Below are 27,139 nucleotides of genomic sequence, written 5' to 3'. Positions count from 1 at the left end.
TATTGAAAAGCAGATGTTAACCGAGAAAGGAAAGAGAAAACCAAATTTTGAAAAAAAAATTGGCACAGAACCAGTTCACATTTCATTATTTTTATGCAGCGACTACCCATCGTTTCATATCCTCTTTGTGCTGAGACTTAAATCTGCAACTCTGAAACTGTTAAGAGTGTCATAGAAATGTGGCTTTCTTTTTAGCACCCGTTGTGTATAAATACAAGACAAAGAGTGAAAAAGGGGATGTCAGCTCCGACACTCTGGGCTTTTTGTTGGTTTTGTTCCACATCTAAGGATTCCCTTTCTTTCATTTGTCTCTAGTTCTTCTGTGATTTGCTTCAACTTTTTTTGTGTTCTGCTATACTGTTTAGCGTTACTTCATAATTTAGGTTCCCTCTTGAAAAACCTGAGTTAAACATGGATTTTACAATTAACAGCTTTTAAGTGTGTGTGTGTGTCTGTGTGTGTGTTTCTTTGTTTCATTGTTTTTAATTATGGTTACTACAACAGAAACAACCACACCTGTGGTGACATGTTTTTGATTCTTCTGGGAAAAATGAATTGTGACACAGCAGAAGGGCTCACAAGATTTATTGGCAGGGCCTCAACACAATTTTTTTTTTTATTTCTTCTTGTCTTCCGGGTTATGTGATACCTCTTTCACCCACTGTTTTGTCATATTAGTGTTTAGTGCCCAGAACAATGGATTGTTTGTTATTTAACCAATCACCATCATCTTAATCACTGGTTCAGGAGAAAAGCAGATGAAAACTTGAAGTGGCATCTTGTCACCCTTGGTCTCCATGGTAACACACTGACTGTTTTGGCCAAAACTGAGTGATAACACAATTATTTCAACAAGTTAAAGCAGATCAATATGAAACAATAATGAAAAAAAAACCATATAGGAATTCTGTTGTTAAGTTGTATGTCACAATAATTCTATATATTTTCCTTTTAGCAGGACAATACTTTTGAAAAATTGAGATGGAACATTAGAAAGATAATAAAACGTATTCCTACCTGAATAAAAAAAATCTAGGAACAGAAATCTGTAAATACAGATAAAATTTTTAGAATCACAACATCACAGGATTTGGTTATCAATTTTCCTTTTTACCCAGATGACAAACCTTTCTCTTGAGGTAGTTTGACGCTCACCACAGGCCTGTGACAGTTCACATTTTTTCGGAAAACTGTCACCACCTGTGCGTCTATGTCCTTTTCTCGGGCTGGAATATAGAGTTTGTTAATGTTTAATGAGTAACATCAGTAAACAATTGCAGTACTGTTCAAATCTCACTGTAACTTCTGAAGTACAATGGCATGTTTTAGCATGTAAAATGTTTTTATTTCACCAAGAAGAAGAAAGAAAGAAAATTCAAGTTTTTGTTGAATGCGACGAAAGTCAAATACTCGGTTTTCCTTTAGACAACAAAGATTCATGTTTTTTTTTCACAATTTGATCATTTCAATTTAGCTAATTTTTTAATGTATAATTGTGACCATTCAGTTTTAATTTCAAGAGGTGAGAATGTGTAGGAATATGCTTTGATCAGCAGTAAGTGTCTATTTCAGGGGTGTCAAACATACGGCCCACGGACCGGAACCGGCCCGCAAAGGGGTTCAACCAGGCCCACAGCATAATTTGAAAGTGAAAACATGCATAAAAGAAAAGGATTTTTTTTTTTTTATTAAATGCAACTCAAGAATTTTCCGCTCGGGGGCGCACTATTTCGGTCAGAGTAGATGACAATCCGCATCACTGAGACGGACCAATCAGCAGACGTTATCAATGCACCATCTGCTGCTTGTTATGACGTTATTTCTACCCTGTTCTCTACCTCCCCGCTACGCCCTCATTAGCCAAAATGTCGTTATCAAAACAGAAAAGTAGTTAAAGAGTGTAGAATTTTCAAAGAAAAATTGACTACGTCCTATTTATTTACAGAGAAACCTTTGTGCTTGGCGTGTTTGCAACAAGTTTCGGTATTTAAGGAATATAATATTCGGCGCCACTACGAGACTCATCAGAGCGAAAAATATGACAGCTTTCAAAGACAACTGAGAAGAGATAAGATCAACGAATTGCTGGCGGGTCTGAGGACACAGCGGTCCACTTTCACCTATAGCCGAGAAATCAGCGAAGCAGCGATAAAAGCCAGCTAGCTAATTGATAGCGAAAATTTGCAATTTAAAGTTAGTCACCAGCTTCACTACAAACGAGTATGGTGGAATTCTACTGTTCATGCAACTCCATACATTTTCTGTATGTATTGTATGTGTATGCATGTTTCATGTATGAAGTTTACACATTTACAGGACAGGTGAATACTTTCTTCCTTACACATTTAATAGCACTCTTTTTAGTTTCTAGGGTGTGGGCAGGGATTCAATTTAGATTTTATATGCACATGTGTAAATGGTTTAAAAATCCCTTTCTTTATAAGTCTCATTTAATCTTAAAGTGCATTACTATATTTTTCAATACCAATTACTTGTTAAAGTTTTGCGCCTTTGTACGATCAGTGGGATCGCAGAATCACATGATTGCAATGCATACATGTGAATGATAGAAGCAAATTGCACTTTCATCTAAGGAAATATGAAGTGTTTCATGAAATGTTTTGTAAAAGGATTGTTCATGAAATTCCAAGATTTTCCTAATGTCCTTGTACTTCTTTACACCAAAACAGAGGAAAGACATGATATTTTGGTTATTTATTGCTGAGTATGCTATTATTTTAATGGTCCGGCCCACTCGACATCTACCTAGGCTGTATGTGGCCCGTGATGAGAAATGAGTTTGACACCCCTGGTCTATTTACTACATACTATGTGATTAAACTGCACACACATTCTATCTCCCCTTTCCATCCAGTGCAGGATCAACTTTGTCCTTTTCAAATCACATATCTCACATTTTCATCTGCTGACATTTGCTGTATCTCCAGTGAATAATTGGAAGAGACAGTATTTCAATACATTATTAGCTATTCACTGAATTTGTTTTATTTTTTCATTCATTTTTTTTCAAAGATCCACTCCCTCAAAACTTATGAATTTCCTGGATTTCCTATAAGTTTTTCCATAGAAATGAAAACTGTACAGTGAGTGAGTGAATGCAACACGCTCAAATATGATCCAACATCACACTATTCCCCTGCCTACAGGTGTTGAATCCTCAGAAAGGATTCGTTTTGCAAATTGCAATATATGTGATGTCACAAAGCATTCCTCTTCAAATCGAGCTTGGAACAAGCACAGAGTATGCTGACCAATCTTAAAAAACCTTACAGTGTTAAACAGCGCAACCACCATTCTACATTGAAATGTCAAGTCAAAAATCTGTGAATAATCTCTCTGTGATGTGATTTTAGACCTAAAGAATGAAATATGCACAGCCCACAGCATTTTCCCATGTGACTAACCGTACAGCAGGAACCGTTGGAGACTGTCCTCAGAGCCCATTGCGTCCAACGGAGGCTCTATTTCCTGCACAATGATGCATGTAGGGCAATTGGCATAAGTCCCAGCCCAGAGGAGTGTCTTACGCTGAGGCCTTCCTGGATCAGATTACAGGCCCAACAAGGCAGAAATAGTGACAGAAGCAAGAAAATATAATCAAAACTGAATGAGTCACTCAAGAGCTAATCTGTTGCTGATGGCTCTCTGCCCTAAAGTTCTTTCTCCCTTTTCTCTACCCATTCCCTTTGAGCACCTTTTTTTAGAAAAGTGAATTCCCACAGTGAGGATCAGGCCCTCCTGCAGAGCCTCCAGGAGCAAATGTATAGTCCAGAATAAGGAAAAATCAAATCAAATTAAGTGACAGGTAAAAGGAGGATATGTTTTCATTTTTTCTATAAAATAAAGATGTATTCATTTGATACCGTAGTAAAATTAAAGGAAAATTTCCCTGAACAATCAACAAGAAATTTGTTAAACCTGTTAGATAAAATCCCCCAAACGAAAACTGTTGTGGGGAGGGGGGGGGGGGTCATGTTATATTTGTTAAAAATATAACATGACCCCCCCCCCCCCCCCCCGTCAGCAGTGATGTGGACCCTGCACTGGTCTGCCCTGGTGAAGAAGAAGCTGAGCCGAAAGGCAGAACTCTCAATTTACTGGTCGACCTACATTCCTACCCTCACCTATGGTCATGGGCTGTGGTACGTGATCGAAAGAACAAGGTCACGGATCCAAGTGGCTGAAATGAGGGTGAGAAACTTGGCCGTCTGGGAGGACCTCAGAGTAGTCACTGCTCCTCCACAGGGAGAGGAGTCAGATGAGGTGGCTTGAACACCTAGGACATGCTGGAGGGACTTTGTCTCTAGGATGGCCAGGGAAGGCCTTGGGATCCTCCCGAAAGAGCTGGACCGAGTGGTCAGCTGGGCCTTTCTGCTTCGGCTGCTGCCCCAGCGACCCAATCCCGGAAGGCAGTAGACAATGGATGGATGGACATTTAAATCAATAATTGCTGTTAACAAGAAACATCTAGCTATACATTTATATTTTCTGTAGTGTTTGTAACTGTTGGCTTCCAATTGCAATTTCCTTAACATTGAGAATGCACTATATTATGGACACTATTCTGTTAAATATTAGAGGGATATATTTTGATATGTGTGTTTGAAAATGTGTTTGAAATTCACATTAACAATTGAGTTACCTTCCAAATCTAAGTAGTCCTTCTCAGGGTGGATATGATACGTCCAGGTTTGTTGAGTACAGTTGTCTCCTCTGAAGAATTAAAAGTTTAAAAAAATGTATTAAATTCATTTTTAAAACAATTAAATCAACAATAATATTCATATGTTAAGCATGAAGCCAGCAGTGAATTTACTACTAAATTCTTCTCTTATTAATCTAGCTCGCAAGAACAGGTTGGAAAAAAAACAGTGGATAGCTGTAAACAAGTTCAACAGGATCGTAACTAAACAGATTCAAAGACACTTTCACTTATCCTTTGGACTTGGATGTGTGTGTGTGTGTGTGTGTGTGTGTGTGTGTGTGTGTGTGTGTGTGTCGACTTTGCTGCCTCACATCCGCATATCTGCAGTCAGTTTTAGTGTGCCTTTCTCTGTCTCCTCCATGAAGTGTACAACATTATCCATTTCTCTGAATTGATGGATGTCAGCTTCCTTGTGGCTGACAGCAGCCTTAAAGTACCATTTTCCCATGTACTAAAACAGATGGACAAAAACATGCAAACAGGTTATCAGTAAGGTTACTGGTTTCACTATTACAACATAAATCTTTGTCCAATATTTTTATATACGACTTGATATGTCACTTGTGCTCTTTTATAGTATAATGACTTAAAAAAAGACAGTAAATTTGTTGCAAAAGACAAACAACTGAAATACACCTGAAGTTGTAATGGAAGAAATTGACAAAGGACCTCTGCTAAACACGGCTTGAAAATAAAGTTCATCGGTGATTACAAATAATACGTAATTCTTGATATTTATGCCTATAAATATACCTGAAAGATTATGAAACATTGTGCAGTTCCTTTCAGAGGTTAGTACAAATAAATGGCTTGAAATAATATAAAAAAATAAAGCTCATTGAAGTGCTCTGATCTCCCTCTCATACAGATTGTAACACAACAAATGACATGGATATTTAATTTTTTACATCAAATTGAATGTGATTATTGTGTTGATACCAGTTACATTATTGCACAACAGACAGATCTAATGTGATGTCAATGCTGAATAACAACTACTATCATAATTAATGCTCTTTCACTATAATTAACCTAAAAAACAAACAAACAAACAAATGTACCCAGTACACATTCAACTATTACCTTACAATATTTTGATAAACTTTATCCAATGCTCATGGCATGTTCAAAAAAAGTTACATAATTGATACATGTATTTAATATTTCATTGAAATATTATATCTTTTGATGAGAAGCACAACTGTAAATTGTTGTATAAAAACACATTTGACCTGAATATTAAGAGACTTACTGAAAGGAAAATGAGTTTGAACGGTAGTTGAAGCGAAAACCTAAACTTTAAGACCAAAGCTTGAGTATTCATTGGACAAAGAATGAAAAAATATTATTTAATCTCTCACCTCATTGATGTCTATAGTGTTGACAGGTAACTGGGTGGGAAACGTGCAGGGATCAATGACTTGATAAAACATGTTGAATAAATTCATTAAAGACGTCAAGGTATTATTCAACATATTTGTAGCGTAGAAGTTCTTTTCACTCAATTGAAATGTCTGGAAATCCTGAATTTGCAAAGCCCTCCTATTCGTCACTGTAATATATGATTGTATGGTGAATTATTAACCAGTGCAGCTGCAGTACGCCTTGTTTTCATGTGGGGGTACGTACATCGACACTGAATGTTATGTTGTGTAAATTATACAGTTTTTCATTCTTGAATTAATTTAGACAGTTTCAAACTTTTTCCTTGCTGACATAGGTTTACTTCCAGAGCATAAGTCAAAAAAATGCATCTATACTAGAGATAGTTTCAACTTGATGCACTCAAATACGTCCATGAAACATTTTTTACATGTGAAAATATTGAGTTAAAAACATTTATTACATTTAAGATTTGATTTTTATGCTTTTATTATCATTCAATAAAACAATTTCTAGTTATATCTACAAATCATTTGTTTTGTTTGAGCACACTGTGTCCAGTCAGTGAAATGTGAATTTTCTCAATGTGTTTATTCAGGTTGAATTTATTTCCAAAATCCCATTTTCTCAATTCATCATATCTGTTTTACAGAATTCAAAGTTGTAATTATCACATACATACACAGACATCTCATCGTAAAAATGTTTCTGGAAAACTATTGAGCAGACCATGGTTAAAGTTTCTTGAGTGCATGAGGAATCATTAACTACATGCCCACTGGCTTCTATTTGTTTGCATTTGTTGGGTTTTGGAAAAAACGCAGGCACTGAGGCAGTTACCTTTGTTGCTATAGGGACTTCAGTCAGCCAGAAATATGTTCATCTGCTATATCGATAAACTTCCTTTAAAACTCTAAGAAACATTAAAAGCAATAGTTTTGTTTTTCCCACATCTTGCAAGCGATTTTGAGGTTGTATGAAAAACGTATTAAAGTTTGTTCTGTAATTTATATTTTACTGTAAATATTCCATTATGTTTTAGTCTTAGCAGTTTTTAATTTTTTTTTTATGCTGATTTTCATGATATTTGTCCATTGTTCTTTTCCTTACTTAAAATATGATTTGACATTGAGAACACAAGATGTTGACAACAAGCTCAGTCCAAAACATTTTCTCGCCAAGTGACATTTCTTTATGTACAATGCTCACCTGAATTCAAGTTCCTAACTGTTGAGAAATAAATAAATAGTCATATGGTTAATCATCTATGAAGGCTGTCAGGGGGAAAAAATACCCCAGCTTTTTCAGTATGGCCAGGAATTCTCTTTTAATACAACAGAAAATGTTGATGCAGTTGCAAGGCGCTGTCATCAATCCTTCGGGTAACAGTCTATTCTTGAAAGCATGATATATTTAACCATCTATGTTTTTTGGGGAAAAAAAATCTCACTCCCATTTTCCTAATAGTAGATCATTATATTAGTTTGAGTAAATATAATTTTAACATGAAATTCATCAGTAGTTTTCCTTTTATTATTGAACTTTTCTACCATTGTTTACTTTAGGTAATTGAAAAATCGATGGGATTTCCCAATGTTTGACAATAATCAAGTTTTACGGTTGAAAAGAAAAACCTTAATGCAGGGGTGTCAGAGTCAAATACACGGAGGGCCAAAAAAACAAATTTGTTACAAACCGAGGGCCGGACTAATTCAGTGTTTATTTAACTGAGCTGACTGAACATAGCCTATTGAACCAAGACCTAAATGCATGAATGAAACTGCATGCATTAGAAACTGAAAATGCAATACTGTGCTGCTCTATGATCATATCAATTACTGCTTTCAAATAGTAAAATGAGAAAATAAAAATAAATAAATCAAATCAGTTGTATTCTTTCTGATGACTCCTATCTGCAATTAGTCCATTAACTGAAAAATAAATCCATTAATTGAAAAATATAAATAAATACAATAAATTAAAATACAAAAATCTACGGCACAAAGACAAAACAATACTGTCTTCAAAGAAAAATCACGTCTTGTAGAAGCAAATGTTAAAATGTAACTGAATTAAAAACTAAAAATACGTTCATGCTCTGTGATGATCACTTGTCTGAGGCTGGGCCTGATACTTGGTGGTGTCTCATCTTTTGTACAAGTTCATCAATATTCAGGGTCAGGCTCTGAGATGAGGAAATCCTAAGCATTGAGTGAAGGTGCTCATCACTAAGAAGGCAAACTGTGCACTCGGGAACACAGCGGTAGAGAGCTTCTCTTTCATGGTGGGAAAGTGGCTCAAGTTTTCTATCCGCATCTGCAGCCAAACTTTCTCGTCATAAAAGACACAAAGTTTTGCCTTTTACCTCCGTGAACAAGTACTCTGCCTCCCACCTGCCTTAAAATCCCCTGCTCTCTGCGTCAACCTTCCGTTTAGCCATTTTTGGGGAGGAGGTGGCTGACATTTGCTCTGACTGCTGACTAAGAATGAAACCGAAGTCCGCTCGCTGCGCTGCAGTGAGTGCGCGGGATGCCGTTGCATTGTGGGAAATGTAGTATTGGTGCGGACAAAACACAAGCAGGCGGCTGCGGTTTGCGGGCCGGTTCTAATAATTCAATTTCACGCCAAGGGACAGATATAATTTGCTCAAGGGCCAGATCCAGCCCGCGGGCCTTGACTTTGACATATGTACCTTGGTGAATAGTGAATTATTACAAATGTATGTTTAAGGTAATAAAATATCCCTAACACCCAGCATTACAATCCATATTGATAATTTTAGATGGAAAAAAAATGAAACAAAACATTTTTATGTTTCACACTGGTTTTATTGATGGACCAAGTATCAGTGAGTTAATTCTTTCTATATTTAGCATTGAACCCAAACCTCTTTTTAAAAGTGACGTAAGAGCTGGACAGAATGATACGCAGTGCAAGCATGTGGATGTAGAAAACAAATCAAATACATGTTTATCATTTTGAATGATAATACTGAACGGCCCCATAAAACCTGTAGAGACCCGAGTTATTACGAGCATTAGGTTTCTTCTGTCTCCCTGATACACATCCTACATCAACAAGCTGTCAGTCAGAGAAGAATTACTTAACTTGCAGATTAGTTAAGTCTCAATTTACAAATGGAATTACTACTGTAATTCCATTAAAAACTCAAGTGCATTTTTAACTTTCGGTCTCTTTGTCTTGTACTCAAATTGAAAGTGACTACGCCCAGGCCCCATCTGTGACTCAGGAGTATATAATTTGGCCTTTTGATCAGCTAATTCTGTATCAAAGAATACTTGGCATGTGAAAAAACGCTTGACCTTCCAACCTGCTACTCCCCCTTCAGTATTGATCCCAGGTCGCCACTTTCTTGCATCTCTTTGACTATGTCCAAACCGCCGATCAGTTCCCCCTTTACATACAGCTGGGGGTAGGTGGGCCAGTTTGAGTAAGTCTTGAGACCCTGACGCACTTCTTCGTCCTGGAGGATATCGAAGGTGTCATAATCCACTCCAGTGCCATTCAAAATCCCCACAATCTGCCTGCTAAAGCCACATTTCACTTCCTCTTTATTGCCCTTCAAGAAAAGCATGACTGGGCTCTTGTTGACGAGGGTCTTCAGCCGGTGCTCTAAGGTGACGGCCTTCGGGCAGGTGTTCTCCAGCTCCCCTGTCTCAGCAAGCTCCTTCACAATGTCCAATCCTCCCACCAATTCGCCATTCGCGTATAGCTGAGGATAGGTGGGCCAGTTGGAGTACGTCTTCAGCCCCTGGCGTACTTCCTCGTCGGACAATATGTCAAAGCTGCTGAACTGAATGCTGTGCTCCTTCAGGAGGGCCACGATCTGCCTGCTGAAGCCGCAGCGGGGCTCCTGCGGTGAACCCTTCATGAAGAGCATGCACGGCGCCGCGTTGATCAGCTTGTTCAACCGCTGGTTCAGGTCGGTGGGGGAACTTTCCCCGGTCCCGCCCGCACTTCCGCTCACCGCCAACCGCTGCACCTTCTTGGTGAGTTCGGGAGCGTGGGCCCCGTCTAGCCGGTCCACTTTCTCACCTCCCTTGAAGAAAATGAACGTGGGCACCGACGCGATCTCGTACTTCTGTGAGACCTCCGGCACCGCTTCCGCTTCCAGCTTCACAAACGTGACGTTCGCATGTTCCTTGGCAAGTTCAGCCATTGCTTCGTTCATGATGCCGCATTGTGGCGCCCAAGCCGCCTGGAAATGTACCACGGTCAGGCATTTTCCAGCCACGGCGAGGATTTCTTCAAACTGTGACTGAGTTGCTGCTTCGCGGATGTTCGCCATTTTGTGATGGCCGTCACTGACGTTACTCCGTTACGTCATATCCTCCGTTCTGGTTGCTTCTCGCAAGTACCAGAGGTGCTAGCCGGAAGTCACTGATTATCTGATGATAAGGAACAGCTGTATACTCAAGAGAAACAGAAAACGGGTGTTGCTCTTCAGGTAAGGGTGCAAACAATACCAAATAGCGTGACGAAATGCTCTATATTATTGGTCTCGTGATTATTTGGCGGTAGCTGGTCAAAGTTACACCCGGTTTTAGTGTGTCTTCTCAAGTTGTAGCTAGCGCTAGCATTAGCGCCTGCGAAAGAGCCGTTTGTGAGTACCGGCCTTCGAATTGCTAAGTAACATTAGCAGTAGCGATATTGCGTGTTTTGTTGTAATATTCTCGTTTTTTTTTTTTTTAAAGTCTGTGCTGTTGAGTCTCAAATGTCGATAGTTCAACGTCGCTAACGTCTGTCTAATCTACCGATACAGTAGTGCGACTTAATGATAGTATTTACACGAGTATGCAAACTTACTTGACTGACGCATCAGTAAATATGACAACTATCCGTTTCTTATCTGCGTGTTGTTTCAGTTAGTGTTGCTGAATGTGATCTCCGCGCTTCCCCAGTCAGATCACCAATAACTTGCATTTGACCTATTTTACCGTGTAGCGTTACCCGTGATATTGACGTTTTTAAGATGAAAACATCCGGAGCCATTAAGTCTTACAAATTGCTAGGGTTCAAAACTTTAACTCCTGTCATGGTCATCTTTCTCCTGTTTGCAGTTGTGTATCAGGAAAGTCTTAACACCTTTAGGAAACAATAAGTTATTACATTTTATTTTCCAATAATTTATCCAACAATAGAAATTAGAATTGTTTTTAACTGGCTGTTAATACATGTTTTAGATTTGTTTGCCACTCTTTACATGTCAATTGTACCTTCCACTGCAATAAAATGTACTGCAGTGGACAATCTACCTCAGACACATTTATCTTCAAATATTGGTATGTCTTGGAGCTGAGTGTGGATACAGTTATTCATTGTACTTTTGTTTTTGCGTTTTTAATATAGTTCTCTGCTTATCGCATAGGCCGTGGGCTTTCAATTCAGGAACACTTGCTTTATGATACAATTCCACTATGGAGGAACAGTCTGCAGACATAGAGGTGACTGTGAAAACATTGGACTCTCAAAGCAGAACCTACACTGTGAGCGCACAGGTAAACTGCTCAGCAAAGAATCCCTTGGTGTTCACTATTGAATTTCATCCACCTATCAGTATTGTTCTTTACATGCCTAATATGTTTTATGCAGCTAACAGTTAGAGAGTTCAAGGAGCATATTGCACCTTCAGTGGGCATCCCTGTGGACAAACAGAGACTGATCTACCAGGGCAGAGTTTTACAGGATGAAAGGACTCTGGCAGACTACAGTAAGTAATGGGTGATTCGAACAAGTGTTGAATCAGTTAACTTATTTGGATTTGAACAGAAGATCGTCATTGATATGTAAAGGCATGACGTGTTTTTTTTCTTTTTTTCTTTTTGAGTAATTATGTATGATTTAAAGGAATTGCTGAATAAACATAAAAATTAAACAATTACTTAATTGTCACTGAGGCACCCTAATGCACAGGAAGGCCCTTTCTGAACAACAGTTTCTTCTCTCTACAACGCATACAGTGTCATGTCAATAAATTTAGGATACCATAGGAAAGTTAATTCAATTCCATTCAAAAAAAGCTACTCATTACATGCAGCAATATTTTATGTGTTTTAATTTTGATCATGGCTTACTACTAATGAAAACTCTTAATTCAGTGTCCCATATACTTAGAGTTCAATATTGGACTCATGGTGTCTTATGGTCTGCAGCTAAGCTCAAAACATTGACAGGGGCCTCCCAAGGTATTCACACCCATTGAATTTTTCGACATTGCCAAGTTAAACTGCAAGCCTCATAGCACAAAGGATCCTGGTTCGATTCCGACAAGAGGACCTTTCTGTATGGAGTTTGTAAATTTGTATGTTCTCCCCATGTCTGCGAAGGTTTTCGCCGGGTCCTCCGGTCTCCTCCCACAGTCCAAAAATGGGTTGATTGGGGAAAATTGCCCCAAATGAGTGAGTGAGTGAATGTTTTCTTTTAAGTGGTGACCACTCAAGGGTGTACCCCGCCTCTCGCTCGATGACGACTGGGATAAGCTCCAGCATCCCCTGTGACCTTGAGTGCAGGATAAGCGGTAGAAGATGGATGGATGGATTAAATGTGATTGAACAGGGGTATTCAGTTAGGTCACTGAGGTCTAGTTACTAAATTTCCTACAAGTAAAAGGTACAAACCAAAGTCCTGCTTGTATCTTATAGTCGGCCTATCCTATGTCCACATTTTCCTATGGTTTCAACAATATCTGTCAATTTTTAATGCAGAAAACTTAACAGAGTGAACTTGTATGTAAACAACTAGCTCTTTTACCATAAATGAAAGTAGTTCCATCCCAGGAAAATGCTTTTAAGGCCTTTATGGCAGAGGAAGGAAAACAGGAACCTAGGGGTAAAATACATTTTAAAATGTGCAACTTTAACCCTTTTTCCTATTGAATTAGTCATTTTTCAACATCTTCGGAAAAAAATTAATAAAAAGTGGCAGTTTTTATGCTTTTTGTTGGGGCGTGTCTGTTGCCACTGTTAATTTATGGTATGGTTTTCAAGCATATGAGGAAAATTGTTTTTGAACTGTCTTCTGGAAGAATCAACAAACATTTCTCTATTTGTCTTAAACAGCTGTTTTCCATGTCAACCTTCCTTTTTGTGGAGCAAGCCATACTTTCATTGTGGTCTCTTCTTGTACTGTTGCACTGGTCATGCATGATAAACAAACCATTTGATTGGCTCCTGAGTGACACAACTGTCGTATTAACTGGAGTTTCAGCTCCTTCTGTCCAAAGCCGCAACTGTCCAAAATGCTCCATGCTCCATGAAAATGATCCATTTTCATGAATTTATCAGACTGGTCATGGGTCTGGACAGAAGCATCAATTGGACTGGACCAAGGTCCGCCTTTTGGTGATGCCTGCGATAGACCAACACAAAGTGGCTCATGATTGTGAAGTGGAAGGAAAATGCAAGGTGGGTTTAAAATTTAGTGTGGTTAAGCAAAAGTATTAAGTCCCTTTTACTGTGATACTCCTACATTTTTTTTCTTCAAAAGTAACAGTTTGAAAAATGTGTAATCTAATCTCTGTATCGCTATAGCTGTTTTGTGAAGGCCTCAATGGTTTGTTTGAGAACTATAGTAAACAAAGGGCATCATATAGTGCAAGGAGCACACCCAATTGGTTAGAACATTTTGTTGAGTAAAAGGCAGGGTTAAGTCATTAAAAATAATACATAGGAACATCTTATGGAGCACTGTATGATCCATCCATCCGTCCAAAAATGTAAAGCCTTACAAACCTATGTATTGCTGTCTACCTAAACTGATAATGGAGAACATTGCTCATTGAAGCAACCAACAGGCCCAAAGTTACTGAAGTGTCAGAGATCCAAAGTTCAAGTGACAGAACCCATTAGTTTTGCACTCTACAATCTGACCTTTGTGGCAAAAAGAAAACCATAAGAAGTTTGACATGTGGGGGACAAGATAACCATGTGGAAAGAAGCTGCTCTGGACAGATGATACCAAGTTGAAAATTTTGGCCCAATGCAAAAGGTTTTTGTGTGGCAGAAAACTAAAATGGCATCTCTTCTCATAATCCATCCCCAATGGGAAACCTGGTGGTGGCAGCAGCATCGTGCTGTGGTGATGTTTTTCTTCAGCAAGAACAGGAAACTGGTCAGAGTTGATGGGGAAAAGGGATTGTGACAATAACAGAGCAGTCTCTGAAGTTGTTAGTCTCCACAAGACTTAAGACTGGGATGCAGGTTCATTTTCCAGCAGGAGAATGGCAGTAAATGTTCAGCCTGAAATATAATGGGAATGATTTGGATCAAAGCATATTTATATTGGACTGGCCCAGTTGAGGTGTGGACCTAACCCAGTTGAGAATCTATGACAAATTAAGTTGCTGTTCAGATCCTCTATCTGAACTGCCTAAGTTATTTTGCAGAGAAGAATTGGCAATATCATTCTTTAAATGTGCAAAAAAATCATCTTCTTTTGGCCTTTCCCTTCAGGGGTCGCCACAGGGAAACAACATTCTCCATCTAACCGTATTCTCTGTATCCTCCTCTCTCACACCAACTACCTTCATATCCTCTCAGTACATCCATAAATCTTCTCTTTGGTCTTCCTCGAGACCACCTGTCTGGCAGCTCTGATTCATCCCTCCTCTCTACATGACTGTCTGGCTTCCATCTCAGTCTGGCTTCACTACCATCTCTTCAAAACATCTAACGTGCTGTTCCTCTGATACACTCATTCCTGATCCAATCCATCCTGGTCACCTTCAGAGAGAACCTTGGCATCTCCATCTCTATGACCTCTAGCTCTGCCTCCTATCTTTTTGTCATGGTAACTGTTAGGCCATACAGCATCACTGGTCTCACCACTGTCTTCCACACCTTTCCTTTCATTCTGGGTGTGAAGCTGGTAAATATGCGTCTGTAACTGAATGAAATCTGTTTCAACAGAATTTTGACTAAAGGGGTCTAATACTTTTACACACCACACCTTTTCAGTTTTTTAATTAAAAAAAAAGGAAAGCCATGTATTATTTACTTCCACCACACAAAGTTATTTTCTACTATGTGTTGGTCTATCAAATAAATTCACGATAACAAATGTTTGGTTGTAATGTGTATAAGGTCAAAGGGTGTGAATACTTTTGCCAGCTACTATAACTGCAAAGATTTTATGAGCTTTTAGAGGGTCTCCCTCTGGTCCAGTATGCCACACATCATGGGGAAAACTGCTGACTTGACAGTTGTCCAGAGGGCAGTCTGACACTGTCCACAAGGAAGATAAGACATAAAATGTCATTGGCAAAGAAACTTGCTCTTCAGAATGCTGTATCCAAGCATGTTAAGCAGAAGAAAATTGTTTTTTTAAAAAGGCAAAAAAACGGGAGATTCAGTCAGTGTTTCAAGTATCACCACACTAGTAATTGCCCCCATGGGACAAATAAAGTTGTTGTCTGTGTGTTCAAATTAAAAAAAAAAAAACATTTCCAGGACACAGGCTATGGCTGTTGCATTTCTTGGTTAAAGACACTCCTGAACAGGAGACCTCAGAGACATCTTACCTTGGCAAAGGAGATAAAGGACTGGACTGTTACTCAAAATCCTCTTTTCAGATGAAAATAACTTCAGCATTTAATTTGAAAATCAAGTTCTTGGAATCTGGATATGTCAGGGCATAGAATGCCATGTAGCCTGAAGTCCAGTGTGATGTTTCCAAACTCTGCTGATTTTCAAAGCGGTCAGTTGCTGGAGTTGGTACATTGTGAATCATCAAGTTCAAAGTCAGTGCAGCCAGCAACGAGGACATTTCAGAGTGCATGCTCCCCTCTGCTGACATACTTTATAGTCACTGATTACTTTCCAGCGGGACTTGGCACTTATCCACACTGCCAAAAACTACCAATAGCTGGTATAATGCCCATGATCTTGTCATGCTTGCTTGGCCAGCAAACTTACCTAACATATCGGGTACTGTCCGGAGGAAGATGGGACATAAGACCCAACAATACCGATGAGCTGAAGACCACTATCAAACCGACCTGGGTGTTCTAAAATGCAGTAGCAATGCAACAGGCTGATTGCCTCTATGCCCAGCTGCATTGATGCAGTAGTTAATGCAAAAGGAGACCCTAGGTATTGAGTGCATGTATAGTACATGGGCATATTTTTCAGCAGGCTAAGGTCTCTATTTATAAATTATACATTTTATCAGTCTTGTACAATAATAACATTTTGATACACTGAATCTTGGGTTTTCATCACATGTAGGCCAGAATTATCAAAATTAAATTCTTGACTAGGTGCCTTTTTCTTTGAATAGATCTCTGAATTGAATTTTGCATTTTGAAGTACAGAAATCAACTTTTTTTATTTATGTTTTATTTATGAACTTAAAAATCTAGTTCCCATATTCTGCCTTTACGAACACAATCAGAATTAATTCTATCATAGTACTCTTGTATAAGCTTTAGTTCAGAGACTTCTTTTTTTTCCCCCTACTTGTACTATAATTGGTCATAATTTGATGACCTACAGCTTCTTATCATTTCCTTGTTCTGGTTCGTACAGATGTGGGTGACAAAGTGATCCATCTAGTGGAGCGAGCACCCCCTCCACCTTCTCACCCTGGTTCAGGGTCAGCGGGGAGCCCAGCTGATAACGGGGCCTCCGCTGCCACCCAAGGAACATCACAAGTGCCTCCACATGATCGCAATGCCAACAGCTACGTCATGCTTGGCACCTTCAACCTCCCCGTCAACATTATGGACCCCCAACAGATACAGGTATTTTTGACATTTGACTTAACAATCAACTTTTGACTTCTTTAAACCAGTTATTCTTATTTGTTAAAGATTCCATATCTGTTTGCCAGATCGATCCTTATAAATGCCATATGGTTATATTTTTGTGTCCCTAGTACCTATAAATGCTTTCATGGCTCATGGAACCCTTTCTTAGTTAATACGTTCTCTCTTTGATCTTGGTCAGATGTCAGTTCAGCAGATGGTGTCCAGCATGGGAGATGGTGCCAGGAATGCCAGAGTCACAACTAGCACTGGTGTAAGACTACAGCTTTTTTAGCAGTGGGGCCCCTTGGAATACTGTCTCATGCTAATTGTTATCATTTTTATTTCAGAGCAATGGCTCTGTGAATGTACACATTGATATGGACCAGCCAGTGCAGAGTGAGCCCCGTCTCAGGCTAGTGCTCGCTGAGAACATGCTGCGGGACATCAGTGATGTCATCCAAAGAATGGAGGTGAAGTTTTAATCCTTGCCTTTTGGAGCAGATCTTTGGAGCAATTGCCACTTTATCTGTATTTTAAGAGACATGTCAACCTTTTCCCGATTTGCCTGTTTTTAGGGTCATCCAAGTGACTCATTACAAACAGAGACTAGTGCTGCCGCAGCTCCACCTCCCCCTTCATCTTCATCAACCACCTCCACCCCTTCTCCCTCTGCTCAGCCCATGGACACTTCTCCTCCTTCAACATCGCCCCCACCTCCACCAACATCTTCTGCACCATCTGAGGGACCAACACCACAACCTGGACCCAAGTAAGCCTTAGCAACCCGGGCTTCAGAAACTGTGGACTCAAACTAGCCAAGATATTTTGAATGATGAATTTATATGATCATCAAACCGATATTTAGGATTTATACAATATTACAGATTTTGAAGCATATAAGGTACTGTAAAGAGGATTAGCAGCGACCTTTTTCACACGTTTTGAACACTACTGCTTAAACAATGATGGGGCTAATATACAGATTTTTTTGGGGGGGATTTTTTTCACACCGCTAAAACATTTATTCTCGACACATCCGATGAAATGACCGGGAAATTCTGAGGCCGTTCAACTTCAACACCAAAGAAGATGACTTTGACGTCTTTGTGCGCAGGAGGAAGCCCAAGATAGTGATCCGCTAGCCGGTGCGGCTTATATTGCGGTGCGCTCAGTAGTCTGGAAATTATGGTAATGTAGATAATAATTGCCAGCTTTGCAGTTTTTGAATTCTGTATATTTTTCTCTCCCATTAGTCATCCAAGTCCGGCTGAGCTGGCAGAGATGTTGTCTGAGCTCCGGAGGGTGGAGGAGAGGCTGCAGCCCTTCATCCAGAGAACTCACACCATTCTTGAGACAGCCACTTTGGCAGAATACAACAATAATACAGTATGTTTTGAATTCTGAATACTGAAAATTAATTTTCCTTAATTTTCATTACCTTGGTTTACACCTGAAGTGGTTGTCCTAGCAGGACACTATTTTGTGGTCCAATCAAACACAAATTATTTGGAGGAGTGCCTGTTTTTTCAAGATCATACCTTTAACATTTGTCGTTGTATTTTAATTGTCTAAGAATGTACACTTTTTAAATAATACCCTCAAACCGTTCTTTTTCACATTCTGTTTTTCGCCTCGAATGACTAAACAGTTTTGACTTCAAAATATTCCCCCATGTTTTTTTTTTTCCTCTCCCATAGGAGAGAGAGGAGGACCAGCGTACACTCAACCTTACATGTGAGTGTCTTCGTCTTCTTGGCAACGCTCTCGTGGCCCTCAGTGACCTGCGACTGAATCTGATGAGCCCTGTGCCACGACACCTACATGTTGTCAGGCCATTTTCTCACTATGCCACACCCGTCACTCTGCCTGGAGCCATGCACCACCACATTCCAGTGCAAGTCAGTAACTAAGATTATTATTTTGAATTATTTAATGTTTAACTTTTGACCAAGCAAAGCTAACTGATCTTTACCCACAGATGAACTTAGGTGCCGCTATGACTGTTTCATCCAACGGCACGGAAGGACAGCCATCCCCAACCCAGCCGGCCACCCAGTCAGAGCAGGCAGGTCAGGATCAGACCTCCCCCCCACTGACTTCCCCGTCCAATCAGCAGGCTGGACAGGGACAGGCTGGCCACCGGGTCATCAGGATCAGCCACCAGGCAGTACCGGTGGTCATGATGCAGATGAACGCGGACGGTGTGTTGTCCCCTTCCTGCCACTGATTGAATGCTCAACTTGATATTGGTTTGTCAAAAGTGCTGGGAAAAGTTGCATGGAAATTTTCCACACACGCACACACTTCAACCACCATGTACTGTTACCACCTAGCTAGACTTAGTATGATTGCAAAAAATTTACGTTGACTATTAGATTAACAGGCTTGTATGGCAGATTCTCTGTTCACTAAATAATTCAAAATAACTTTGTAACCTTGCAACTTCTCAATTATAATGAATAATTATTCTGCTAAGAGGTTCTTTTGTGCCTATGACTTCTGCAAGGGAATTTTCTTTTATGGGTTGTATTGGTCATGTGCACACAGGACCAGGTGCAACAGCTACTGCAGCTGGTCAGCAAATGCCAGGACAACCAGGTACAGTAACATTAATGAAATTGATCATGATTTAAATCTACTAACATATTCCTGTTGTGTAAAATCCTATGATTTGAGGTCTTATTAAACTTGCAGTTGCAGAGTTATGGTGTTGACAAGGTGATTTCATTTTGTCCTTACTTTAGTTATTGAGAGCAGAGCTAAATTACCACATAAAAGTGCATGTGATGGTAGTATCTTTAAGGTGTTTTTGGCTTTTACGGTGAACTCTCTTCAGTGTTTCATAATTCACAAGTAACAGGACAGGCCCATTTGTTTTGATAATGCTATTAGATCTGTTCTTTTGAAACAGTCTGAATTCAACTGTTCTCATTAATGCCCACCCAGGTGCCCTCCCGCCTGATTTTATGCGAAATCTTATGCAACAAATCAGTCAGTATGCCTCTGCAGTAGCTACTAGTGCTGCTACTGCTGCTGCCACCAGCCAAGCAGGGCCACCACAGTCCACCACCCCTGGCTATACCTTGAGAGACAACTCCTCAACCACCACCACAGGCCCCAATACACCAACAACCACTCCGACTGCACCACCACCTGCTCCTCATACTGGCCCCCCACCTCAGACCAGGGTTGTGTTCACACGGCCTTCATTTGCACCAAACATGCCCCCTCCAGCTTTCAGCAACAGGGGAACCACCATAAATGTGAGGGCTGCCATGTCTGGACAGCCGCAGGGGCAGGTGGGAAAGTTTTTTTTTTTTTAATTTTCAATTTCTTGTTTGACTTGTTTACTTGACAATTTGAGGAATATTTCCTTCATAGGGTTTCAACCCTGCTGCACTCAACCAGATGATTAGTGGACTAGTTGGACAGCTTCTCCTGCCAGGACAAATGGGTAAGTTCCTCTGAAGATTCAGACATATGCTTCTGCATGTTCTATGTGTTTGTTGTTGTTTTGCTTTTCAAGATAACCATGACCTCTTTTTTTCCTATAGCTGGTCAAACAGTGACATCCCCCTCATCCAGTTCCTCTTCCACATCCACATTTTCTTCCACCTCCACTTCTTCCTCCGCCTCCTCAAGCTCGTCCTTTTCCTTCTCCACATCTGGCCCAATACCCTCACCTACAGCAAACCCCACCAATCCACCTACTCAGTCTGAGACCAACTCGAGTGAGCCCCAGTCACAGGAGATGAATCCAGAAATTAACCAGCTTCTTGGTTCACTCTTTGGGGCAGCTGGTGGGGCTCCTGTTGTAACCACATCTATGCCAGCTTTCATCCAGGGTGTGACAGACTTCATACAGCAGGTCAATTTTTTATTGAATTTATCTTTTTGGCAACTGGTGTCACCTAAGAGATTTTCCAAATACCTTCTCATGATTACCAGAATGATGGTGCACTGTAATTAATAAAATGTCATTATGGTTTTATTCACCTACCAACATTGCTAATCAGGCTGGTAAAATAGACTTGTACAATATTAAAATCTTGCTCTGTTCTGCTTTTGGCATAATTTTAAGTCAAAACAGCAATGGCAGCATCTATGTTAATGTAACGTCTCCATGTGGTGCAGCATATGTTCAGATAAAGTTTGCTGAATGGAGCGTATCTACCAATATATATATATTTTTTGAAATTAATAATCCTCAGGCCCTCTTTTCATTTCATTTGTAGGCTTCGCAGCCTGTCTTTTCTCCACCGCCTCCACCCTCTGGTACTGCTCCTGCTGCAGGGCCCAACCCAGTGCCTAATCCCCCTGGGGCAGCCGAAGCTCTTAACCCGGAGCTGTTCACAGGCATTGTCCGTGGCGTCCTGAGCACGATGATGGGTTCACTGAGCCAGGCCCAGAGTGACACAGAGAGCATTGCACAATTCATGCAGAGGCTCTCAAATGCAAGCAACCTCTTTGTCAGTCCTGAGGACCCAACTGGTAAGCAAATAGTTATGTAGCTTGTGTCAACAGACCTGCTTAAGTCAGGCAGTCAGGAGAAATTCAGCATGACTGTTTGCATTTGTTAATGTCTTATTCTAGGGTTCTTTGGAGAGCTCCTGATGTTAGTTTGTCAGACTTTCACCATGTCAGACTTGGTCATGCTGCTTCATGGTCAGCACCAGCCGCTGGGACGTATTCAACCTCAACTGTCCCAGTTCTTCACCCAGAACTACCTCAATGGCAGAGAGCCCACAGATGAGAACATTTCTGTCAGTACCAATCAGTTTAAGGCTTTCCCTTTCAATGTTTTGCATCAATTAATTGTTGTGCTAACACACCGTTTATCAAATTATTTGGGGCTTGATTGCTTAATATTCTGAATAAGTGAGTTGGAAAAAAATACTTATGTCCTGTTCTTAACCTTTAGGCTGCTGCTGATACTATTGTCAGTGAGCTGGAGGAGTATATCACAGAGAGTTTCGTAAGTTGTCACTTTTCAGTCCAAGAGCAATTTAACAAGGATATCGATTGTTTTGTGTGACATAAGCTGGGTTAAAGTGACACAGCAATAACTTATCAGATTTAGATACATTCCTGTGATAAATCTTAGACATTTCCGTTAAAGCTACTTTAAATATTAATTTATAACTTAATGAGTGTTTCTGTAACAGAGAGAATCTTCAGTCACAGTCCTGGAGGGTGTTGACATCACCCAAACAAACATGTCCTTCTTCAGGCAGCAGCTGACACACATCGCCACCCATATTCTGCGTTGCTCTGGTAAACTTTATTATAACCATATCGGTGATGGGTTAATCCCTATTTTTTTGTTTTGGATCTGATTCATGTGACAGTTTCAGCCTTGGGGCTTTCCCTAAATCAGTGGTCATTTATTCATTCTTTGTAGAAAATGTTGTAACTGATGATACATTTTCATTTAGCTGCAAGCTTTTGGTCACATCAGATCCTTAGAATACATTAGGTCACTACAATAGCGATAACTTGTTATGAAAAGCATTTTTTTTAAATCAATAATGTATTGTATTGTTGCTTACTTTTTCAGATGAATCATTTGGGCTGCGGCTGCTGCAACTCTGTAACCAGGCTTTGTTTGAGTGTCTTGCCCTCAACCTGCACTGCCTGAGAGGAGATCAGACAGCTCTCACTGCAGTCATCAACCACCGAATAGTATGTAACGGTCACTACTTTTATCCTCACATCTTCCTACTCAATGTCAGAACACATTCTTTACTAGGCTCTATGTTAAAAAACTGAATTACAAGGAAACAGTACCAGGGTCATTAAAAAAAACAATAAAATTTGTTAAATTTTGCAAAACCTAAGGCCTAAAAAGAACATTGTAAAGCATTAAATTCATAACTAGAGGCAGATTTTTTTTGCTGGGACCAGCTAAGCAACTGCTCCCATTGCCAGCAAAACAGCTGCTGCTGCTCAGACCACCACCACCGCAAGTGACTGCTTCCAGCAGTGCGGCAACAGGCGGGAGGACCAGCGACCGGCAGTGAGGTGCTCTGGTGTCTGAACACTGCAGTGCAACACCGCTCGTATCCATCAAATGATGGTGTCTCGGCTTTTTCAGGCAATGTTTCTGACCCTGATATTGCTTAATCTTTTACATGTGGAAAAAGCAACCTATATCATATCATTCGGAAACATTTATATACACTTTGGAAAAGAGTTGATTTCCACAGTAGCGTTCCACAGGGAAATGGAGACCCGCAACATAAGTGAACAAACTGAGGTCCTGAAACTAGTCTGCGACCAGGTCAGAGCATGTTGAGGGGTTCTCAGTGTCCCTCACTAAAGAACCATTGGCATCTGTAGCCTCAGCCTGCACAAAATACAGGATGTACCTTGAATAGAAAAGTAAGCGAGCGGTTGCAATGCATGGACTTAAAGAAAAAAAAAAAAAAGAATTGAAGGATTAGGTGGAAGCACTGATAAAGAAAAAGGCTGTGTTGACAGAATTGCTCTGGCCTTCAAAATGAAGCGGATGGACTTTCTGAGAAAGCTGAAAACAACGCCGGCTATGCACTCATGAATCAAATGATCACCAAGTCAAATACTCTGAGGAGGCAATACAAGGACAAATGCTTTTACTGAGAAACATTCAGACAGAGTTGGAGCAAAAAGGAAACAAACTATGAAATACGCACCAATAATTCACCATGTGCTTCTTTAGTTCCATTTTTACTCAGAAGATCAAATGTGTACATGTTTGCTACTGTGAAATCCATTCCAGATATAAATGATAGACATTATTATAAGTAAATCTATCTGCAGTTGGACATAGGCATTACATTTTTTTAAAGGGACATTAAGAAGCATTAAGTTAGATTCGCTGATACCCGCAGAAACCCTGGAAACAGAAGTTGAGTACTCCTCCTGCAGTGGTTGTGAAATATGTATGCTAACAATCAAACTAATATGTTACAACTAAGAGTAACAGTAATCTGTTGTCCATATTTGTAGCGAAGGATGTCAAGTGACATCAACCCTGGTCTGGTCAACTGGATGACCAGCATGATGACAATGAGGCTGCAGTTCATTCTGGTGCATATCCCCATCACACAGGAGCAGATCCAAAACTATATTGTTTACACACAGGTATTGTTTCCAAAATACAAGTTTACTGAAGACCTAGGTTTTCTGATGGACTGTCTAGCTGGCCAGAATGCAGTTTGTTGAAATTGATTAACTGTCATTTAACTTCAGAGAGATCAGGCATCTGCAACCAGATCACAAGAACCAGAAGACACACAAAGTGCAACAGTAAGTAATGACTTTTTTCCCCCAACACATTTTGAAGGGCATGAGGAAAGGTCATTTTGACATCTCACAATTCACCTTTGCTTGTTCAAAGGCTGCTGACATATTGTCACCAGCTGCAGCGACAACAGCAGAGGAGGCCATGTCTGTGTCACATGACAACAGGGTGTTGCCAGGAGACTTGGGAGCCTCAGGAGGAGCAGCCCCATTAGTTGGAGATACGGCGGCCATGGGAGCCGAGGCACCAAGTGATGGAGAGTCAGATACATGGGCAGCTGCCGTTCCCCCCGTGAGAACCACATATGCTACACAAAACTTACAGCAAATATAATTGAAATGTTCACATATTGAAAAATTATTCAGAGGGTTTAGAAGTAATGCAGAGGCCACTATCAGGTGAAGTGTCTGCTATGCACCCAAGGGGTACCAGATTCCCTCCCTTTGTTTCAGGAATGGGTGCCTATCATTAGGTGTGACATGATGGCCCAGAGGAAGATGAAGGCCCAGCCGCCGCTGTCTGATGCATACCTACAGGGTATGCCGGCTAAACGCAGAAAGGTAATGTTTGAAAAGGCAAGAACGCACTGTTTTTCCAAAACAAGTGTCTATCCCTGACTGTGTGTGTGTGTGTTTCAGACAGGACAAGGGGGTAGCAGCCTGCTGTCACTGTCTGAGGCAGTCAGTCAAGCTGCAAGGAGTGCTGGAGTCAGACCGGTCACATCAGGAGAGAACCTGCAGCAGGAGCTGGACAACGATGACATCAGAGAGGCTTACGCAGACCAGGTACTCACCGCCCCTTATCCCCCAACTACCCAACTCTTCTTTCTTTCACACATCTTGTCTTGCCTTAGGTGAAAAAAGACCTGAAGCGGCGAGTCAAGGATGACCCTGACTTCAACCCCAACCAGTTCCCAGATTCTCACAGAGCCTTCTCTTCAGATGAATAAAGATCTAATAACCTTGATCTTCACTTACCAGTTTGAAGTTTCTTTCCATGCTGTCTTATTTATTGTCTTGATTTAACTGAGTCACATTTTAAATCTGTCTCCTTTCCTCTCATGATTGTACAGTAAAACTTGATTAAAAAACAGTACATGTGTCTGTGTATTAGTCAAAGCAAATAAGCATTGTGCGCACACACACTCAAGAGTTGACTTTTGAGACAATGTAACTGGCCACCCAAAACCAAACCCTGTGCCTGTTTGTTGCCAGTGTGAACAGAACACCCTACCATCGACACCAGCAAGGCAGCAGCCCCAGACAACATCCCTGTTTGGATGCTGAAGGAGTGCAGAGGAACTTATGGATGTCTTCACGGACATCTTTAAAAGCTCAATGAGGCAAGTAGCTGTTCCGTCATGCTTCAAATCCACGGTCATTGTACCTGTGCCAAAGATATCTGCATCATCCAGTTACACTATCATCCCGCAGCACTGACTCCCATCATCATGAAATGCTTTGAACTAGTCATGGCACATATCAAATCCATTCTCGCGCCTACCCTAGACCTTTACCAGTTTGCATACTGGGCCAAATACTCTACAGAGGACACAATCTGCTCAGCTCTCCACCCACCCCTCATCCACCTACACACCAAAGACTTATGTGAGAATGCTATTCCTGAACTTCAGCTAACATTCAACACCATAATCCTGCAACAGTTTATAACCAAACTACAACAGCTGGGGCTTAACACCTCCCTCTGCAGCTGGCCGCTGGACTTCCTCTGTGAGAGGCCACAAGCGTTACAAGTCGGCAACAACATCTCAAGCAGCATTACACTCAGCACAGGGGCTCTCCAGGGCTGCGTGCTCAGTCCCCTGCTCCTGCCGACTCAACTGTAAACCCACTCACAGTACCAATCGCATGGTGAAGTTTGCAAATGACAGCTCTGGTGGGTGTTATCACCAAGGGTGACAAGACCCATTACAGGAAGGAGGCCGATCTTCTGTGTGACGTGGTGCAGAAACAATAACTTCCTGCTGACCATCAGCAAGACCAAGGAGATTATCGACTTCAGTCACCTTTTACATTAAAGACAATTTGCATTTAACAAATTATTCAAATAATTTGTACTTTTTTGTAATATATACATATCTATTTCAGGAAATAAAATGATTAGTTATGAGGTAAGCACGAAAATTAGAAAAAATAAACTGATGGTATTTTAAACAAACTGGGAAAAGGATCAAACCTTAGTAACAATTATTGTTCAAAAGAAAATTAACATTTTGCTAACTATCTTGGCTAAACTATTTGTTTTACTTACTGTAGCGTAGATAGCGACAATCAGATCACTGCCTTGGTTTCCTTTCCTTCCACTGCATACATCAACATTGTTACAAGGAATTATTTTTCTGAATTTTCTCTTTCAACATTGGCATTAACGTTACTTAGTAATAGTCGTCATGCATGTGTTTAATTGACTCAGTATATTAGGTGACCTCTTGGAAATTTTGAGACAACTATGTCTAACTTTATGGCAAAAAAAACTAAATGAATTTTAATTTGTTGGATATTCAAACACTTATCTCAGTATACTGATGAATCCACATATAAATCAGGCTGTCCAAAAATTAAACATTAAACAGTAAAAATGTTTTTAACTTAATGGATAGTACTCTTAGAATATGCATCCACCTTCTGCCGCTTATCCTGCACTCAGGCTTGCTGGAGTCTGTCCCAGCTGTCATCAGGCAAGAGGCAGGGTAAACCCTGAACTTGTCACCAGCCAATTGCAGGGCTGCATACATAGACCAAAAAAACATTCACTCACTCATTTGGGGCAATTTTCCCAATATTTTTCGTATTAACCTTCTGCATGTTTTTTTGACTCGGGGAGAACGTGCAAACTCCACAACAAAACGTCTCCGTGTAAGTATTAAACCAGGGTCCTTCGTACTGTGAGGCCATACTTTACCACCCACTCATGGAATATAACATGTCATTTCAATCTGAATTGAATTTACGTGGAGCCAGTT

The 27,139-nt window shown here is 40.4% G+C and overlaps 3 protein-coding genes and 1 long non-coding RNA gene across 6 annotated transcripts; 2 read left to right on the top strand and 2 right to left on the bottom strand.

Annotated features, from left to right (window-relative positions):
* Window positions 1-579: 579 nt before the first annotated feature.
* On the bottom strand, window positions 580-6,260 carry apom (apolipoprotein M). The gene is made up of 7 exons (XM_086154356.1): window positions 6,088-6,260; window positions 5,038-5,177; window positions 4,664-4,734; window positions 3,426-3,560; window positions 1,128-1,226; window positions 1,018-1,046; window positions 580-827 (listed from the first exon to the last, which is right to left on the bottom strand). Exons 1-6 carry the CDS (start codon window positions 6,199-6,201, stop codon window positions 1,033-1,035), a joined length of 573 nt encoding a protein of 190 aa, XP_086010482.1. The 5' UTR covers window positions 6,202-6,260; the 3' UTR covers window positions 580-827; window positions 1,018-1,032.
* A 2,655-nt stretch (window positions 6,261-8,915) lies between these two features.
* glrx3 (glutaredoxin 3) lies at window positions 8,916-10,451 on the bottom strand. Its single transcript, XM_086153581.1, has one exon. The coding sequence runs from the start codon at window positions 10,416-10,418 to the stop codon at window positions 9,444-9,446; it is 975 nt and encodes a 324-aa protein (XP_086009707.1). The 5' UTR covers window positions 10,419-10,451; the 3' UTR covers window positions 8,916-9,443.
* A 9-nt stretch (window positions 10,452-10,460) lies between these two features.
* On the top strand, window positions 10,461-25,257 carry bag6 (BCL2 associated athanogene 6). Of its 3 annotated transcripts, none has more exons than XM_086153580.1 (25): window positions 10,461-10,577; window positions 11,499-11,628; window positions 11,723-11,840; window positions 16,654-16,868; window positions 17,074-17,145; window positions 17,222-17,344; window positions 17,450-17,643; window positions 18,128-18,260; window positions 18,572-18,772; window positions 18,853-18,943; window positions 19,422-19,472; window positions 19,821-20,173; window positions 20,256-20,328; window positions 20,429-20,742; window positions 21,110-21,365; window positions 21,468-21,637; window positions 21,796-21,849; window positions 22,040-22,148; window positions 22,432-22,556; window positions 23,862-23,996; window positions 24,105-24,161; window positions 24,253-24,447; window positions 24,609-24,716; window positions 24,795-24,941; window positions 25,010-25,257. In XM_086153580.1, the coding sequence occupies exons 2-25, from the start codon at window positions 11,548-11,550 to the stop codon at window positions 25,103-25,105; spliced, it is 3,471 nt and encodes a 1,156-aa protein (XP_086009706.1). In that variant the 5' UTR covers window positions 10,461-10,577; window positions 11,499-11,547; the 3' UTR covers window positions 25,106-25,257. The 3 variants fall into 3 exon arrangements, with proteins under 3 accessions (XP_086009706.1, XP_086009704.1, XP_086009705.1); XM_086153578.1 differs by having other exon boundaries at window positions 18,853-19,075; XM_086153579.1 differs by having other exon boundaries at window positions 10,486-10,577; window positions 11,480-11,628; window positions 18,853-19,075.
* Window positions 25,258-25,377: 120 nt separating this feature from the next.
* On the top strand, window positions 25,378-26,004 carry LOC147230281 (uncharacterized). The gene is made up of 3 exons (XR_015106686.1): window positions 25,378-25,498; window positions 25,665-25,763; window positions 25,867-26,004. It is a non-coding gene; the product is annotated as an uncharacterized LOC147230281 (long non-coding RNA).
* The last annotated feature ends 1,135 nt before the right edge of the window (window positions 26,005-27,139 follow it).

This window comes from Fistularia commersonii, chromosome 10 (assembly GCF_037954325.1).
Source record: "Fistularia commersonii isolate RoL2024-O1a breed Wild chromosome 10, RoL_Fcom_v1.0, whole genome shotgun sequence".
NCBI lineage: Eukaryota > Metazoa > Chordata > Actinopteri > Syngnathiformes > Fistulariidae > Fistularia > Fistularia commersonii.
This window is presented reverse-complemented; position numbering and strand designations above follow the sequence as displayed.

Coding starts and splice junctions, on each gene's coding strand:
- apom (XM_086154356.1), bottom strand. CDS start 6,201: ATGTTGAATAATACCTTGACGTCTTTAATGAATTTATTCAACATGTTT. Junction 5,178..6,087: donor ACACTATAGACATCAATGAG/GTGAGAGATTAA, acceptor CATCTGTTTTAG/TACATGGGAAAATGGTACTT. Junction 3,561..4,663: donor GGACTACTTAGATTTGGAAG/GTAACTCAATTG, acceptor AATCTGATCCAG/GAAGGCCTCAGCGTAAGACA.
- glrx3 (XM_086153581.1), bottom strand. CDS start 10,418: ATGGCGAACATCCGCGAAGCAGCAACTCAGTCACAGTTTGAAGAAATC.
- bag6 (XM_086153578.1), top strand. CDS start 11,548: ATGGAGGAACAGTCTGCAGACATAGAGGTGACTGTGAAAACATTGGAC. Junction 11,841..16,653: donor AAGGACTCTGGCAGACTACA/GTAAGTAATGGG, acceptor TGGTTCGTACAG/ATGTGGGTGACAAAGTGATC. Junction 18,773..18,852: donor ACCACCACATTCCAGTGCAA/GTCAGTAACTAA, acceptor CTTTACCCACAG/ATGAACTTAGGTGCCGCTAT.